The 14762-nt window shown below is 42.2% G+C and overlaps 1 protein-coding gene across 2 annotated transcripts in view; it reads left to right on the top strand.

Annotated features, from left to right (window-relative positions):
• The window catches only part of SLC16A12 (solute carrier family 16 member 12), a 36424-nt gene extending 21702 nt beyond the window's left edge, over positions 1-14722 (top strand). For both annotated transcript variants that reach the window (XM_086752598.1, XM_086752599.1), the window contains exons 2-7: positions 1576-1796; positions 3877-3980; positions 5235-5378; positions 7767-8358; positions 9489-9748; positions 10881-14722. In XM_086752598.1, the coding sequence (XP_086608724.1) occupies positions 1687-1796; positions 3877-3980; positions 5235-5378; positions 7767-8358; positions 9489-9748; positions 10881-11143 (1473 nt within the window). In that variant the 5' untranslated portion in view covers positions 1576-1686 and the 3' untranslated portion in view covers positions 11144-14722. The remainder of the gene's footprint in view (positions 1-1575; positions 1797-3876; positions 3981-5234; positions 5379-7766; positions 8359-9488; positions 9749-10880) is intronic.
• The last annotated feature ends 40 nt before the right edge of the window (positions 14723-14762 follow it).

Raw genomic sequence — 14762 nt, 5'->3', positions numbered from 1 at the left:
AACACAAATAAGATGTATTGGAGGAATACACAAAGCCCTGGAACAGTTTTTAATGGTAGCTTTTTCAGCTTGTGTAACTGGATGGTGGTATAACATAGTTTTGGCATCTTTTCTGGATATTTTTATTCACTGATATTTTTCAAGGATACAGTTTCCAACTTGGTTACCTTGAATCACTGCTCAAAAGCATTGACAAGCACTCATTTTGTTGTGAGGTTATGAACAGTTGTCTTCACTGTTCACTTCCCATGGCAGTTCAGGTGCCTCGTACGAGAGCCACTGGTTTTTGGACTTAATCCCTGTCTTTGAAAATTGCACTTGTTTTTTTCTGGTTTTATATTTATGTGCTGAATTGCGCTAGCATATAGGGCTTGATGCCCTGTGTGATCAGGTGCAATTATTGGGCTTTGAAAGCCAAGCAGGTAGATTAGGATAACACTACTTATACTTTTTAAATCAGAAGACTGCCAAACCTTTTTAAAAAGAATGCACTGATTCTTTTGTACAGTGTTGTTATGGGGTATTATTTACAGCCTAGTAGGAATTCAGCTAAGCTTTCAATGTGTTGTCGTTTTTGTTTGTTTTGCCATTCCTGTTTTCTCCTACTTTGTTCACCTTTACGTTTGGCAATGTGTATATGTTTTCTTGAAATAATTTTGTAATGGTTTTGAGATGTACCTTCTGATATCTCAGGGGAGGCAGCTGATGAATACTTCTCAAATATGTGGTGATATTTAGGGTTGACTCTGGGATGCCTTGCTGTTTGGGCTCAGGCAGCCCTGGGCTTTGCAGAGCCAAGCCTTGATCATCACCTGGCTGAGTAGGTTCAAGGACTGAGAAAGCACATTGTTAGCCATGTAGCTGCTTTTTTGAGTTGCACTTTTGAGTAGCCATGTTATGGCCTGGATGCAGACACTACTTTGATTTAAGTGGATGGAAGAGGGGAACAGGCTAGCTCTAACCTTCAGTGAATTGTCTATGCTCAGAAAATGAAGTCACCATGTCCTGTCTGATTACAGCCTTCATCTAAAGTTTGGCTTGTGAGAACAATAAGGTCATCTAATCATCAAATCTGCTCTGATTTTTCAGCAAATACTCCCTTTTCATACAAAGGTGAAAACCATATTTCCTCAAACAAAAATTTTGCACTAAATTGTGTACATGGAAGTATAGCCACTTTGAGTGGAGGCTGCAATTGAAAACGCAATTCAGGCCAGGGACTGGTGTGCACGGGGGGAGCCCGACTGAAGGTAAATGAGCTGCAGCGATTGGCACCAGTAAGGTGTGTGACTTACATGTACGTGCTGCGACATTTGTGGGGCAAAAGGGTACCGTGTGCTAGGATGTAACTGCTGGGCAAGTTACCCTGAAATAAATGACATCAGACACAGGGCCAATTCTGATGGCCATCTTGCTTCCAACAAATTTTCATAAACTGCATTTGAAAGAAACCCCCCAGTTTCATGGGGTAAAGCCCAAGCAGTATTTCCTAGCCCAGCCATACAGTTGTACAGTGCATGCCAAGTACCCTGATTCACTCTCTGCTTGTTTTTTTTTCTCTCTCTCTCCCTTCAGATGGCCAGTGACCCATGTGCCAGGCAGCCCTGGCCCCCGCTCTGCGAGCTGGCCAGAGTCGGCCCCTGGCACTGAGGTGGGAAGGAGGGAGGAATTGCCCCAGCGTGCGCCATGGCCTCAGCCCAGCCGACCCGGCACGCTGGCCCTCCTGACGGAGGCTGGGGGTGGATGATCGTTGCCGGCTGCTTCCTTGTCACTATCTGTACCAGGGCTGTGACGAGGTAAAGGAGTTGCTTCCTGTCTTTCTTACTTGTTTTGGCATTACTCGCCCCCCTCCCTCTCCCCCCCTCCCCCCACCCTTAGGAAGAGGATTTGAGATCTCCCTCAATGTCGCACAGCTGAAGGGGTTATTCTGGATGGCTACAAACCGCACTCTTGCTACATTTTAAAGGCTTCCTGAAAACTCTAAGGCTGTGGGGATGGCTGAGGGATTATGAGCCCTCTGGTTTTAGACTCGCCTCCTCTGACAGCTGCTCTATCTCTCAACACCCTCTCCTTGATTTTTTGCAGAATGAAAGCCTCAGGCAGGCAGCATTATTTTGGGCTGTGGTGGTTTGGTCAGGGAGGGAGGAACAGAGTAGGGTCTTTTAGGGTCCCCTGTGTCCCTCTGACCCCAGAGCCATGCTCATTTTTGCCAGTCTCAGTAGATTTGCTTGGCTCCTAAGTCGATCTGAGAAACCCATAAATACCCCCCTCTCCTACTGCAAGCATTTCAGGCACCATCCTTACTGAGAAAGTCTGTGCCCTAGAGAGGAGGCCCCCTCTATAGCCTTCTGGTATTCGAAATATGCAGAAAATATTTTCTCAAAAATACTTCTCAAAAACAGAAAGAACAAGAATAGTCTGCTGCCTTGCATAAACACAATGTATACATCTGGGGTGAGATGGCTTCCACAGCTGCCGCTGTGTGACTTTGATGTCAATTGGAGGCAGAGGAGTGTGGTGTGTGTGAACGTGGACACTTAAGCGATATTAAGCAGAGGGACAGGCACCCTAGTAAGTGAGGAACACTGAGACAGTGTCTTGTTGGACAGTGTTATGTAAATACAGTGTTTCCTACCTAAATTTTATATTTCTTTTAAAATAAAGCTGCCAGGTTTAGGGATCTAAAGTGTAGGATCTTGGAGTCAACAGCATAAAAGGGGCATGGAAATATTGAGACAATGTTAGTTTATGTATGCAAATGTACCAATTTTGTAATAACAGTAGAGATTGCCTAGGGGATTTAATTCCTTTTTCACATGTGAAATGTGTTGCATCTAAGAAATCATGTAACAGCTGGCACGTATCTAGAGCATATACAGGAATGAAGTATGTGCAAGAAAAAAGCTGAAGGAAGTTGTTCACTGATTTGCAGGAGGAAGGAAGAGAAGGGGAAAAGGGATCTCTTGCTGATCCAGAAACCAGAATGAAACTATGCAGCCTTTTAATCCGTTCCCCTGCAGAGACAGGTAGAACAGTAACACTCATTAAGCAGAGCAAATTAACCTCTTCTGGAAGCATTTTAATAAACTGTTGGAAGGTCCATGGGCTCCTGCTGTGTTTTGCTTCTCTGTGCATGAGGAATTACTTTTCACTTGCTTTGGACTTGTGCATCCGTGAACACATAGCTATAGGTGGTGTTGGCTCTATAGGTACTATGCTGGCCCTGCCCTGCCCTGCCAGTTTGTGCAGATGTGAATGCCACCATTAGCGAACAACCAGGTCAGTGAAGAAGTGGGGAGCTGGGGCTTTGTGTACCAGAGAAGCAACATCACAATGTGGGCTATAAATTGCTGGTGATAATTACAACTTCTATTTAATTTCAGTTAAAAATAATATGAGTTATAAAACTCTAGCGGCAGATACCACAGTGAGAAACACATGGTATTATAATGTTCATAATCTCTCTGGAGTAGTTATCTGGCTGAATTAGGTTCTACATGAGGCTAATTGTCTAATCCCACTATTGGGGTAATATTTGGATGCCAATCTGTGATTCAGTTGCTGCCAGCACAAAGCAAGGATGCTTCTATGCTTGAATCCCCCTAGCCTAGGTGCCTTACACAGAGTACCGTTGGAATTATTCAACTTGCACACATTGTTTCATGTCTTGTCCCTCGTGCATTAAGGTAGCCCTTCATTTACAATATCCTTAGAAACTGTTTAAAGACTTCTCCGTCTCGCTGGGATCTAGGCAAACCTGGGAGCTGGAGAGGACCTTCAAAGGGATACTCTTTATGCCTGAAGAGCTAGACCAGTGTTCTCTGTGAGGCAAGTATCCCATGTTTAACAGATTGATGTTCATGTTTTCTTTCCTAGGTGCATCTCCATTTTTTTTGTGGAGTTCCAGGCATACTTTGGGCAGGATTATGCCAGAACAGCTTGGATCCACTCCATTGTTGACTGTGCTACTATGCTCTGTGGTGTGTATTACCCTTTTAAGACTAATGTGGCTGCTTTTTCTTCAGCTCCATCTGATTTTAAGATGTCACAAGTTGGTGGAGTTAGCTGGGAAAGACAGATACTGTGGGCTCTCTGGGGTATGGTATATCCAAACTGCTTCCCCCAGCATAGTTGTGCAGGAAGGGAGTGTCTTCATACTACAGAAAAGAAGCAGAACTTTGTTTTGTCAAATGATCTAAGTTTTCAGAAATGTACTTTTGTCGAGGTCTAGTGGGACAAGTCATGTTTGAGAGCTACTAACTGAGCACTTGTTTCTTTTGCCTTTTAATTGGAATAATATTTGAGACTCAGCACAGGATGTACATCTTGCCTTCAGATCAAATCGCAGTCATACTCCTTTTAGCAAACTTGTATGTTTACAAATAGTCTTTTCTCCTAAAAGAAAATTCAGTGTTACTAAAAATGACATGGATCAATGCAGAGGTTGTGCCAAATTTCTCAAGGGTTTACTTTAAAACTGTACAATTAGGTAAAAATCCATGCCCTAATCCTGTGGAAGAGAGTTAATCCATGAGAATTGCTACGAAGGCACAGGGACACAGCTGGAATGCGACATAGCAACTCTCCCGTGTCAGCCAGGTTACATCTTGGGAAAAAAAAAGAAATAGGGATAACCTTGCCCTGGCTTCGCAGGTAGCAGAGAGGGAGAGGGCTGGTAATGGCACCTCATGGTAGAGGCAGGGTGATCTGGGAGCCATCAGTGTTGGAGAGGTGCAGGAGAGGGATAGCAGCCCTGAAGATGGTCCAAAAGATGTGAGACCTTTCCTGTTTGGATCTGACACAGAGCCCATAAGGCCAGGGAGGAGTGAGGAAGGACGCCTGAAGTTACTGAGGACTGAAGTGCAAATTCTGGGTGGGGGAAGGTCTCAGTGTTGTAAGTGTGAAGTAATGAACAGGGTGGGCTCTTGCTGTGGCCTCTCTTGACCCCGAAATCTGCAGAGTAGCTGTGTCCCATAATGACTTTCATCTACTAAAATGACTGCTGAGAAAGCTACTGTGAACTTCAGTTTTATCCTGACTTTCAGCAAAATTCTTTTTAGAAGTTTTTAGTGCTCACACCATTGTGATAAGGGGGATGTTGGAAGACCACTCTGTGGAGCTGTGATTACGATTTTCTGCTGCTTGCCTACCGCTTCCTTTTCCTTGATGACCGTTGCAACAAACCGTGTGTGAGGACCTGCCACTAACAACCAGCTTTATTTGTTTCTTTGAAGCCCCTCTTGGGAGTTTGATCAGTAATCATGTATCCTGCCAAGTTGGTATCATGCTGGGAGGGCTGCTTGCGTCTGCTGGACTAATTTTGAGTTCATTCGCCACCAGCCTGGAACATCTCTATTTGTCATTAGGAGTTCTTACAGGTAGGAGGCATTCAGCTCCTTTGTTCCTGCCAGGAAAGCAACACAGGAATGTTAAAAATGATGGCACTTCCTTTAAAGAGGGGTGATCTCTTCTCTGTGTCATATTGCCACCACAATCTCTATCGACAGAGATACTCAGGCCTGTTCCCTTCATTGCAGAAGAGAAGCTTTGGCTGCCCCTGCAAGGGCTTCGATGAATCTCATACAGCCCAAGTGCAGCACTCTGCAGAAGCAACTCCTTAACTTCTGTTAGAGAGAGGACTAGGGTTAAAATTCTGAAATTATGGGAAGTCCAGGACTGCTGTTTTTTGCCTGTGATTTGGAAGGAGTTCATTATAGTAGGAGTTCTAGACTGCCCCCAAAATTTGCATATTAAAAAAAAAAAAGTTAAAACACAAAAGTAAGTGGGCAGAGGAGCACTGGGTGAATACCTGTGCTTCAATCGTGCACCTTGTTTTTGCCTGCTTTACATTAAATTTGAAAAACAAATTGCTGGTTGGTAGCGTTGCTGTAGCAGCTCCTCCGTTTGCATTCAGGGGTGGTGGTAACAAATATCTTTGCTCTGCCCCGTCTCCCTGTGTGTGTTGTGCTCAGAGGAGCTTGAGAGGTGCCGATGGTCACACTGACATTCCTTCCTCATTAATACTGACCTGGTAGCCACGGTGATATAAGCCCTTGTACTTGGTCCCCTGCTGTTTAGTAACAAGTTGGTGGAATTACTGCAGTTCACATGCCAACAGCTTATTTGTTTTTTTAAAAAATAAAAATCCTTACTGTAGTGCATGTCACTCCTGTATTACAATGTTAATCTTTGACAAATGTGTTCACAACAAATAAAAAGGCTCCTTGTAAGTTGAGGGACTGTGCCACATACCACACTAATGCCATTGAGGCTTCCTTAGCGAGAACTGCTGTGAATGCTGAGGTGGAAAAGCAGTCGTACTTTGTACATGGAGTTGTAAAGAGCCAGTTCTACAGCCAGTGAACTTCTAGGCTGTGGGGACTGACTAACAGAGAGGTGAGCTGTCGGTAAAGGCTAGAGGTGGTGCCCCAACCAGAGAGGGAATGGGACCGTGGCTGGTGAAGGTCTCAATCCATAAAAGCTGCAGGACTTGAAACTGTGAAGACTGAAGCACAGCTGACACGGAGGAGTGGCAATAAGTGGCAGAGTTCCTTCTAAGAGATACAAAAATGTTTTCAGGCCCAAACTTTGCATTTCCACCTTTCACAGGACATTTATCGTCTTTTTTTGGGACTGACTTCCCTCTGCCAACTCACTAAAAAGTAAATGGTATGTACACCAAATAGAGTATGATTTTCACAGCTCTCGAGTGATGAAGTCTGGCTCGGGGCTGCTCCTCTGGCTCTGCTGCCCACACAGGTCCAAGCCCAGATCTCTGCCCTGCTCCTCCCCTCGCCTCCCGAGGGGTGCCAGAGCGGGCACCCGCTGCCCGGAGTCCTTCTAATCCTCTTATCCTGTCCTGGAAGGCTTAGCACCTGCCCAGCACAGTGCAGCCTTTGAGGAGGATGTGGCAAGCTGGTTAGGATGCTGGGTGATTATCTCCTCTGTTGGCAAGTTCTGCCAGAGGCAGCGGGGACTGTTTTACCCTCAATGTAGGACACACTCCAAAACCCTAGTCAGGAACTCATTTCTGTGGCTGATTCAGAAATACATGGTTTAGTGTTAGAGCAAGCATTTGGTGATTAAAATCTGCTCTCTGGTTCTGCAGCAGAGACCACAGTCTTCTTCCTAGTCCAATAAATGGATCTTATTTGTTTACTAAATTGGACATGGCTTTGTTTTCTGAGGCTTTCCCCCCTCTTTACTTATTGTCAGAGATTTAAAATGGTCAGGACTCCAAGCAGCTGCTGCATGGAGTTTGTTTAGCTCACTAAAAAAGGTTTATTGTAGCATATTCGTAACAGAGACAGACTCTTTGTACTGTGTTTCAGAGACCTGAAAATTAATGTTCAGGGTTGCAACAGACCAAAACACAAAGTAGTGCCTCATCAGGACAGTGAGCCAGAGTGCCAGCATCTGTGCAGACCCTGGGCTAAGACCTCGTCTTGCATCCAGGAGGGGCTGACAAACCATTTCTCTGATGTTCATGGGTCATCCTTGTTATTAAGTGAACCCCATCACTTCTTTCTGAGCCTTGTTATTGTGGATTAATGACGATCCATTATGTTTGTTAAGTCGGTGACCCTGACAGTGGAAGAAAGGAGTCATCCTGGTTTCTCTTCACACTGTGACTGGGCTGCATGATACAGCATCAGAAAAGGCTTCGTATTCATTTGTGCTAATGGAAGTAGTTTATGTGGTTTAATTAATGTGTTCCACTTGTCATGCTTAATTCTAAGCCATCTGCATTGTGCTTTCTCTTCTAGGACTTGGGTTTGCACTCTGTTACTCTCCAGCCATCGCGATGGTGGGCAAATATTTCAACAAAAGAAAAGCACTGGCATATGGAATAGCCATGTCAGGAAGTGGAATCGGCACCTTCATCCTGGCCCCCGTGGTTCAGCTCTTAATTGAGCAGTTTTCCTGGCGTGGAGCTTTACTCATCTTGGGAGGTTTTGTTTTAAACCTCTGTGTCTGTGGTGCCTTGATGCGGCCCATTGCTCTTAAGGAGGACCGTAAAACTGCTCCTGAGTTTCTTGAACAGGATTATGCCCCTGAAGCACAGAAACGAGACTTAAAGCGAATGTCCATATGTTCACCTTTAATCAAAACGTGGTCTCATGAGTGCTTATGCTACTGTTCATGGAAGGAATATGACTTTTTACTGATGCCAGGCTTCATGGTGCTGGCAGTGTCAGTTTTATTTATGGCATATGGCTGTAGCCCTCTTTTTGTCTACCTAGTGCCTTATGCTTTGAGCGTTGGAGTGAGTCATCACCAGGCTGCCTTCCTCATGTCCATTCTTGGTGTCATAGATATCATTGGTAATATCACCTTTGGATGGCTAACAGACCGAAGGTAATTGCTTATGGCTAGGCAAGTGTAAGGTTTAGCTGGTGGGAGGCTGGATGCAAGTGAGGTGTAACACATATAAAAGTTAACATTATGGACTTTTTCTGTAGGATGTGTAACTTTTTTTAAAAAAAAAAAATCCAAACCAACACACAGTCTAACTTTCAGAAATGTTTACTATTGGATGGTTTTGTCCTTTCTGAGTTTGTTCTGTTCTGCTGGTTTAATTTCTTTTTTTTTTCCTGAAGATTTGTGTTTGTGCAAAGCTCTTGCATTTGCCAGTGGAAATGTAAGCCCCTGTCTGAGGTATGTTGAGCATGATCCTCTGTACCTGTTTTCTAAAGGATCTCACTCTACTTCCTCTGCCTTTCCATCTCTTTTGTGCTGCTAGGGAAGCACATAAGTCATGGAAAAGGGTCAAGTGTCTGGTTCAACACTGTCAGGCATATATTCAGAAAGAGTGACCTAAAATTGTTACACATTTTCCAGTATGTAAGAACTCACCATGCTTTGCTAGCTCAGCTCACTTCAAATATTTGTGTGCAGCATCCATAACATCAGTAGAGACTGGCTAAATTAAGGATTTTGATTCTAAAGGACACATTCTTTGTGCTTATTTGGTTTGTGGGAAAAATCAATTACTGGTTTTGTGGGGCAGGGAGAAAGGGAATTGCCATCTCACTTGGCTGACACTAATTCCAGTGTTTAAGGGCTGATGTGAAGGATGACAGCTAAGAGAGGTATACTGTAATATTTTTTGCATAATACTGGGAGCACCTTGCTGAGCTGGGATGTAAAGCCTGATGGAATACTGCTTTGTGCACTGAAACTTCAGAGGGCAGCAAAATCCTGGCAGTGGAGCTGCTCCCCTCACTAGGGGCAGCCCAAAGAACACAGCAGGCAGCATGGGCTGCTGCTTACCAGATGTTTCTGCAGCTGTAGGTGGGCAGCTTTCCCTACCTGTGCTTGTCAGTGTTGAGCTTTTCATCTTGAAGACTGCCTAAGAAAATGGACTTACATTTGAGCTATATAAAAGAGAAAGAGAGAGAGAGACTGAAGAGCTGCATGCCAGGGCATAGAAACTGAGATGCTGTGTCCAGTGATATTATTTTTCTCTTCTGTTTTGAAATTTGCAGGTGTCTGAAGAAGCATCGGCACTTTTGCTACCTTTTTGCTGTGGGAATGGATGGCCTCTCTTGTCTTTTCCTGCCAGTTCTGCAAAACTTCCCCTTGCTTGTGCCTTTCTCATTTACCTTTGGCTACTTCGACGGAGCCTATGTAACGCTGATCCCTGTCGTGACAGCAGACGTAGTGGGAACTTCTTCCTTATCATCAGCACTGGGTGTCGTGTATTTTCTGCATGCCATACCATATCTAGTGAGCCCACCTGTTGCAGGTCAGTTCACAAATGACTGTCCTATCATCTTATCACTATGTCACATTTGCCCATCGGTGTGATGTAAAAGGAGAGCAAGAACAGCAAATACACACTGAATGTGGAGGCACACCCTGGGCAGGGAAATAACACACCTAGACCTTCATAAGACTCTAGGTCCCACTTAAGCCCTGTCTTGATGGGACAATTTCTACATATAGAGTGAGTTGAAATTGAAAAAAAACCCCAACAGTATGGAATGGGGCTTCTAAGAGCTATTATATCACCACTTCACATAGTTCAGAAATTAGTAGAAGAAAGTAGAAGGAACAAAAGATTTCACTGTGAAATCACACAAATTTGAAAATGTAAACTACAGAGAGTTTCATTCCACGGCACGGGGTTGTGCGGAGGATTTGATCTTCTCATTTTCATCTCCAGATTGCTTTGAACAGGTGGGTGAGTCAGCTTTACTTCTGTTTGGTCACAGGCTCATCACTCTGATATCTAACCATCATTTTCCCCATCAGTTCCATTACAGTGTAGTCAGGATGAGAGCTCTACTCCTATTGTTCTTTAGAAAGAACTTGACAGTGTTGAATATTGTGAAAGGACAGAGATCTTTCTTCAAATAGCCATGTATATATATGTCTTGCATATTTTATCTGCTGTTCACATCAATTCACAATTAATCTCTGCTTTTGAAGCTTTTAGTTTAATTTTCCATAGGGAAAAAATATTGCAAAATTGAATTATTTTAAGTGATGTATCTAGCCTCACTAGATGTTTCTGTATGAGGATCTCATGCACACAATATTTAATCCCAGGGCTCTCTAAGTGTATCTAAAGACTGCCAGTTAAATCCATGCAGCTGAAAGATGTTTATTTAGTATTGTGGTGATGACTGCTGTGCTTTTTCTCATGGGTTTGACTGCTAAACAAAAGCTTGTAAAAATCTTATCTGCCTGCTGATGACAAATCCCTCCCTGCCCCAGCAGGTATAAGTATAGTGATGGTGATGTAAACCTGTGTTGTTTGACTGTATTTATATGTGATAACTTCAGAAGTTTATAAAGCTCCTGTTGGTCACAGAATTTGTAAATTATCAGAATGTTGGTGGGCCTTTAAAAAGCCATGATTTGTTTTCCTACAGGTTGGCTTGTGGACACAACTGGCAGCTATACTGCGTCATTCCTCCTGTGTGGATTTTCTATGATATTTAGTTCAACCTTATTGTGCTTTGCAAGACTGACAAGGAAAATCAAAAGAACATATTTGCGTTCACTCACCGATGATACTGGCACCAAACAGCACATCTGGACAAACGGAGCAATAGCTTATTCTGTCACAGCAGAATTAGACCAAAAGGATGTTGAATTTTTGTCTGTGGATACAAACAGCTACAACAGCAGATGACAAGTGCCGTCAGGATCCAGCACTGCACAGCCGTGACTGAGATGGAGATGGCTCTGTAGTGCTACACTCTTGAAGATACTACTCCTGTGAAACAAGGCATCTCTCAGTTAGATTTCTGTCGTGTTTTAGTTGGCTAAAATCTACATACAGCAACAGTAATACGAAGTTAATGCAGTAATAGAGGAAAGCTAGACTGACAATAAAGAGAGTTTGTAGAGACAAGTGTTCACAAACTTATTTGAAGTGCAGTATATTGACTCCACAGGTAATCTCAAATTGGCTATAATCAAAAGAAAACTATAAAGTAATCAGTCACTAAAACTGAACAATAACACTTAAATTATTTCAAAAATGTTATTAATGAAATAAGCTGTTTGGTATTCTGGTCTATTATGTTTCAATGGACTAATCACACACACCAACAAAAAACCTCCACATTTATCAGTCTGCGTTAAACTCTGCAAATAACTTCTTCAAATGCCAAAGCATTTTGTTTGTTTGTTTGTTTAATTTTTTTTAGAAAATATGACAGGAAACTGTGATTTATGCTGAAAATATCTGTGGAGCAGCTTTAATTTTTATAATATGCCTGAATTTTGTACAGAAGTTGCAATTTAATTTTACATATGGTTTTAGACCTACTTTCCCAGGCCTCCAACAGCAAAATTTTGATGTGATTCCTGCTTTTTTTTCCTGGATATCTTTAAAGCTTGAATTTCTAAACATTGACATTCCAGGTATGATCCTCCAGCTGGTCCTTGTCTGGAAAAGTGGAAGAGGTGCTGTGGCTCCTCTACTATCAGAAGGGGAGTAAATTTGTGCCAGGGGACTAGGCATGCCGATAGACAAACCTGCTTTATCTGCACTTGTTGGAAGCAGCCCAAAGGTGGCCCAGGAGACCAGAGGAGAGGCTTGTATTTTAGCAAATATAGAGCCCCTTCCTCCTGTAAAATCAGCAGCTGTTGAAGAAATTTAGAGTCCGTGCAAGCAGATGACTGGGAAACAGCTCACTCCACAGGCTAAAGAAGATGTTGGCAGAGAACGTTTTTTTCTGCGTATTCCAGTGGCAAATCTGTCTCTCCTTGGACGCAGGAGCTGTATCTTCAGATGGTGCAAATTACTCGTTTGTGCCAACTGAAGAGGAGCTGATCAGGTCACTTGTACTGGATGACCAGAACACAACAGCTGCAACTTGCCGATGGTTTCCTGCTACTTGTGTGACGAATATGCTACAGCTGGCTGCTTCACTGGAGCGATAGACTTAGTGTAGCTCATGGGGTAAATTACTGATGTGATGATTCAATAAATAATGGGATGTTTCTACATTTCCAGAGTGAAGCTGCCATCAATGGAGGAACTTCACATTCTGCAATGCAATTCACTTCTGTGTTTTGATGCTGTATAAAGCTGCATTCAGTTCATTAGTAAATTGATCAGAGTCCAAATAATTTTTATCAATGCTGAACTAGTAGTTTTGTTAATCATCTGCATTATATTCAATGGTTGCTTGTGGTGTCCTATTCCAGTCTGTACCTCAGAAGGGAAAGGTACCTCAGAAGGGAAAGCAAAGTAGACTAATGTTCACCAATTTGATTTAGATCAAGAGGACAGCTATAGTGGTATAATGTACTTTTTAATATATATGAATAATATGTGTATCAAGTAGTTCTATTATTCATACATATTTCAAATATAACATATTAAAATTGTTTTACTTCAGTTGTCTGTGCTCAAACAAAGCATTTCTTGCTGCCCTGCTTCAGAAGTGTGGCCAGAGCCAGTAGCATGCCTTACATGCACAGACCACAGATTAAGAGGTGGGAGTGCAAAACCTGCTTTAAAACTAATGACTTAGCCTTTATTCAGCTCTGCGTGGCAATTGAGTCCTGGGCCCTCATTTTGATTTTAACATTTGTTCATAATAAAACACAAATATTTTCCATGAGTATTTCTTATTGAGTTAGGAAAAATATGCACATTTGGAAGGACAAAAAATGTGGCTTTATTAATTAGTAGTGATGAACCAGTGATTGATTTAGATGTTAATGCAAAAGTTTGTGTCAAAAAAGTAGGGAATATGTGGTCTACAAAGAAGGTAAGCTATTTCAACAAGTTATAAGTTACTACTGTCGTTTACTTTACAAAAATTTTGTTACTTTTTCTTTTTACCACATCATGACATGTCAACAGTTGTTCATGCCAGAACTGAATATTATAAAAGCCTGTTGGAATAATACTATGTGCATTTTTATTCTAGTAAACAATACTGTGTAATACATTATTAGCGTTTTTTAATTTAAAAAAAATTTCAGATATTTTTCATAGGCTTTTTTGTTCTAAGTGTTAAACTTAGAATATTTCTTGTTTTAAATATCTAATTCAGCAGAAAACATGTAACTGGTTTTATACACAGACCTTTTGTAGAAAATTATAGAATTATTTCAGGATTTTCTACACTGTTTCTGCTCTGAATTAAGACACTGGACACAAGCTTATACACCAGAATGATGCCTTCTGTGCATAAAACACACTGTGGAATATCAGCCCTCCCCAGCTCAGAAACCAAAGGAAGCAAGCCTAACAAGAAATGACCTGCAAGTGAAAGAAATGGGAATACAATCCGGGTTTGCAAAGCCTCATGCCAAACTTATACTCCTGGCCCACACAACCCAAACTCATCTTCATCCTGCCGTGTGAAATTTCTCAGGTGGTGCACTATAGAAGCCTCTGGACTGTACCTTTTAGAAAAAAAAAAAAGTTTTATTGTATCTGCAATGTTTCTTTCAGAAATTATAATATTCAGGGTGTTCTCCACAGAGGGTGTCTCCTGGCACGGCCCAGTGCAGCAGTAGGCAGAGATGCCTGGGCTAGCTGTGAACGATTTCCCCAGCTAACACTGCGCGTTACCACCAGCCTCGCTGAGCGCTGATGGATCCGAGCTGGAATGGAGCACTGCACTGCCGAGCCTGTCTGGACAGCATGGTCTGACTTGGCTGGGGTAACATCTGTCCGAGACAGAAACAAATGGGTCCTACCTCAGATGAATCCTGGCTGGGATGTTACTCTGTTCCATGCAGTGAACGGGAATTCAGTGTAAGTGAAACTGCTTATAACTACTGAAGTTATCCCATCTGTTTCTATTCCATTAAGTTTGAAATGGGGAAATAATCATTCTTTTGAACTTTCTTATTTTCTAGTGATAATTTTTATCACATCAGCTTTAGAACATTTAATAAATGGTACCTTGAGAAGTTGTGTGAAAACAGCATTGGAAAAATCAAGTACCTTCTGTTGAAAAATAACCCTGTTTTCAGGAAAAAAAAAAAGATAAAACTTTGAGCCTGAAACATTTCTGCCAGCTTGGAAGATAATTTATCACCTCAAAAATAAAGGTTGTCTTTGCTACTATATGGTGAATATATTTTATATTGCCACAACAATTCCTTGTTTGCTTTCTAAAGTGTTACAAGTTTATGTGAGAAGGAAGAGCTTGTTTAACTTAAGCTATAACAGTACTTCATAGTCAGCATAGCAAAGTCCTTAGTCAGTATTGTCTTAATAAATAATACATTCTTCTAAGTGACTATTCTGGTGTATTCCAGTGGAGTTTTCTACATAA

The sequence above is a fragment of the Chlamydotis macqueenii genome, chromosome 7 (genome assembly GCF_036417535.1).
Source record: "Chlamydotis macqueenii isolate bChlMac1 chromosome 7, bChlMac1.mat, whole genome shotgun sequence".
Classification (NCBI taxonomy): Eukaryota; Metazoa; Chordata; class Aves; order Otidiformes; family Otididae; genus Chlamydotis; species Chlamydotis macqueenii.
This window is presented reverse-complemented; position numbering and strand designations above follow the sequence as displayed.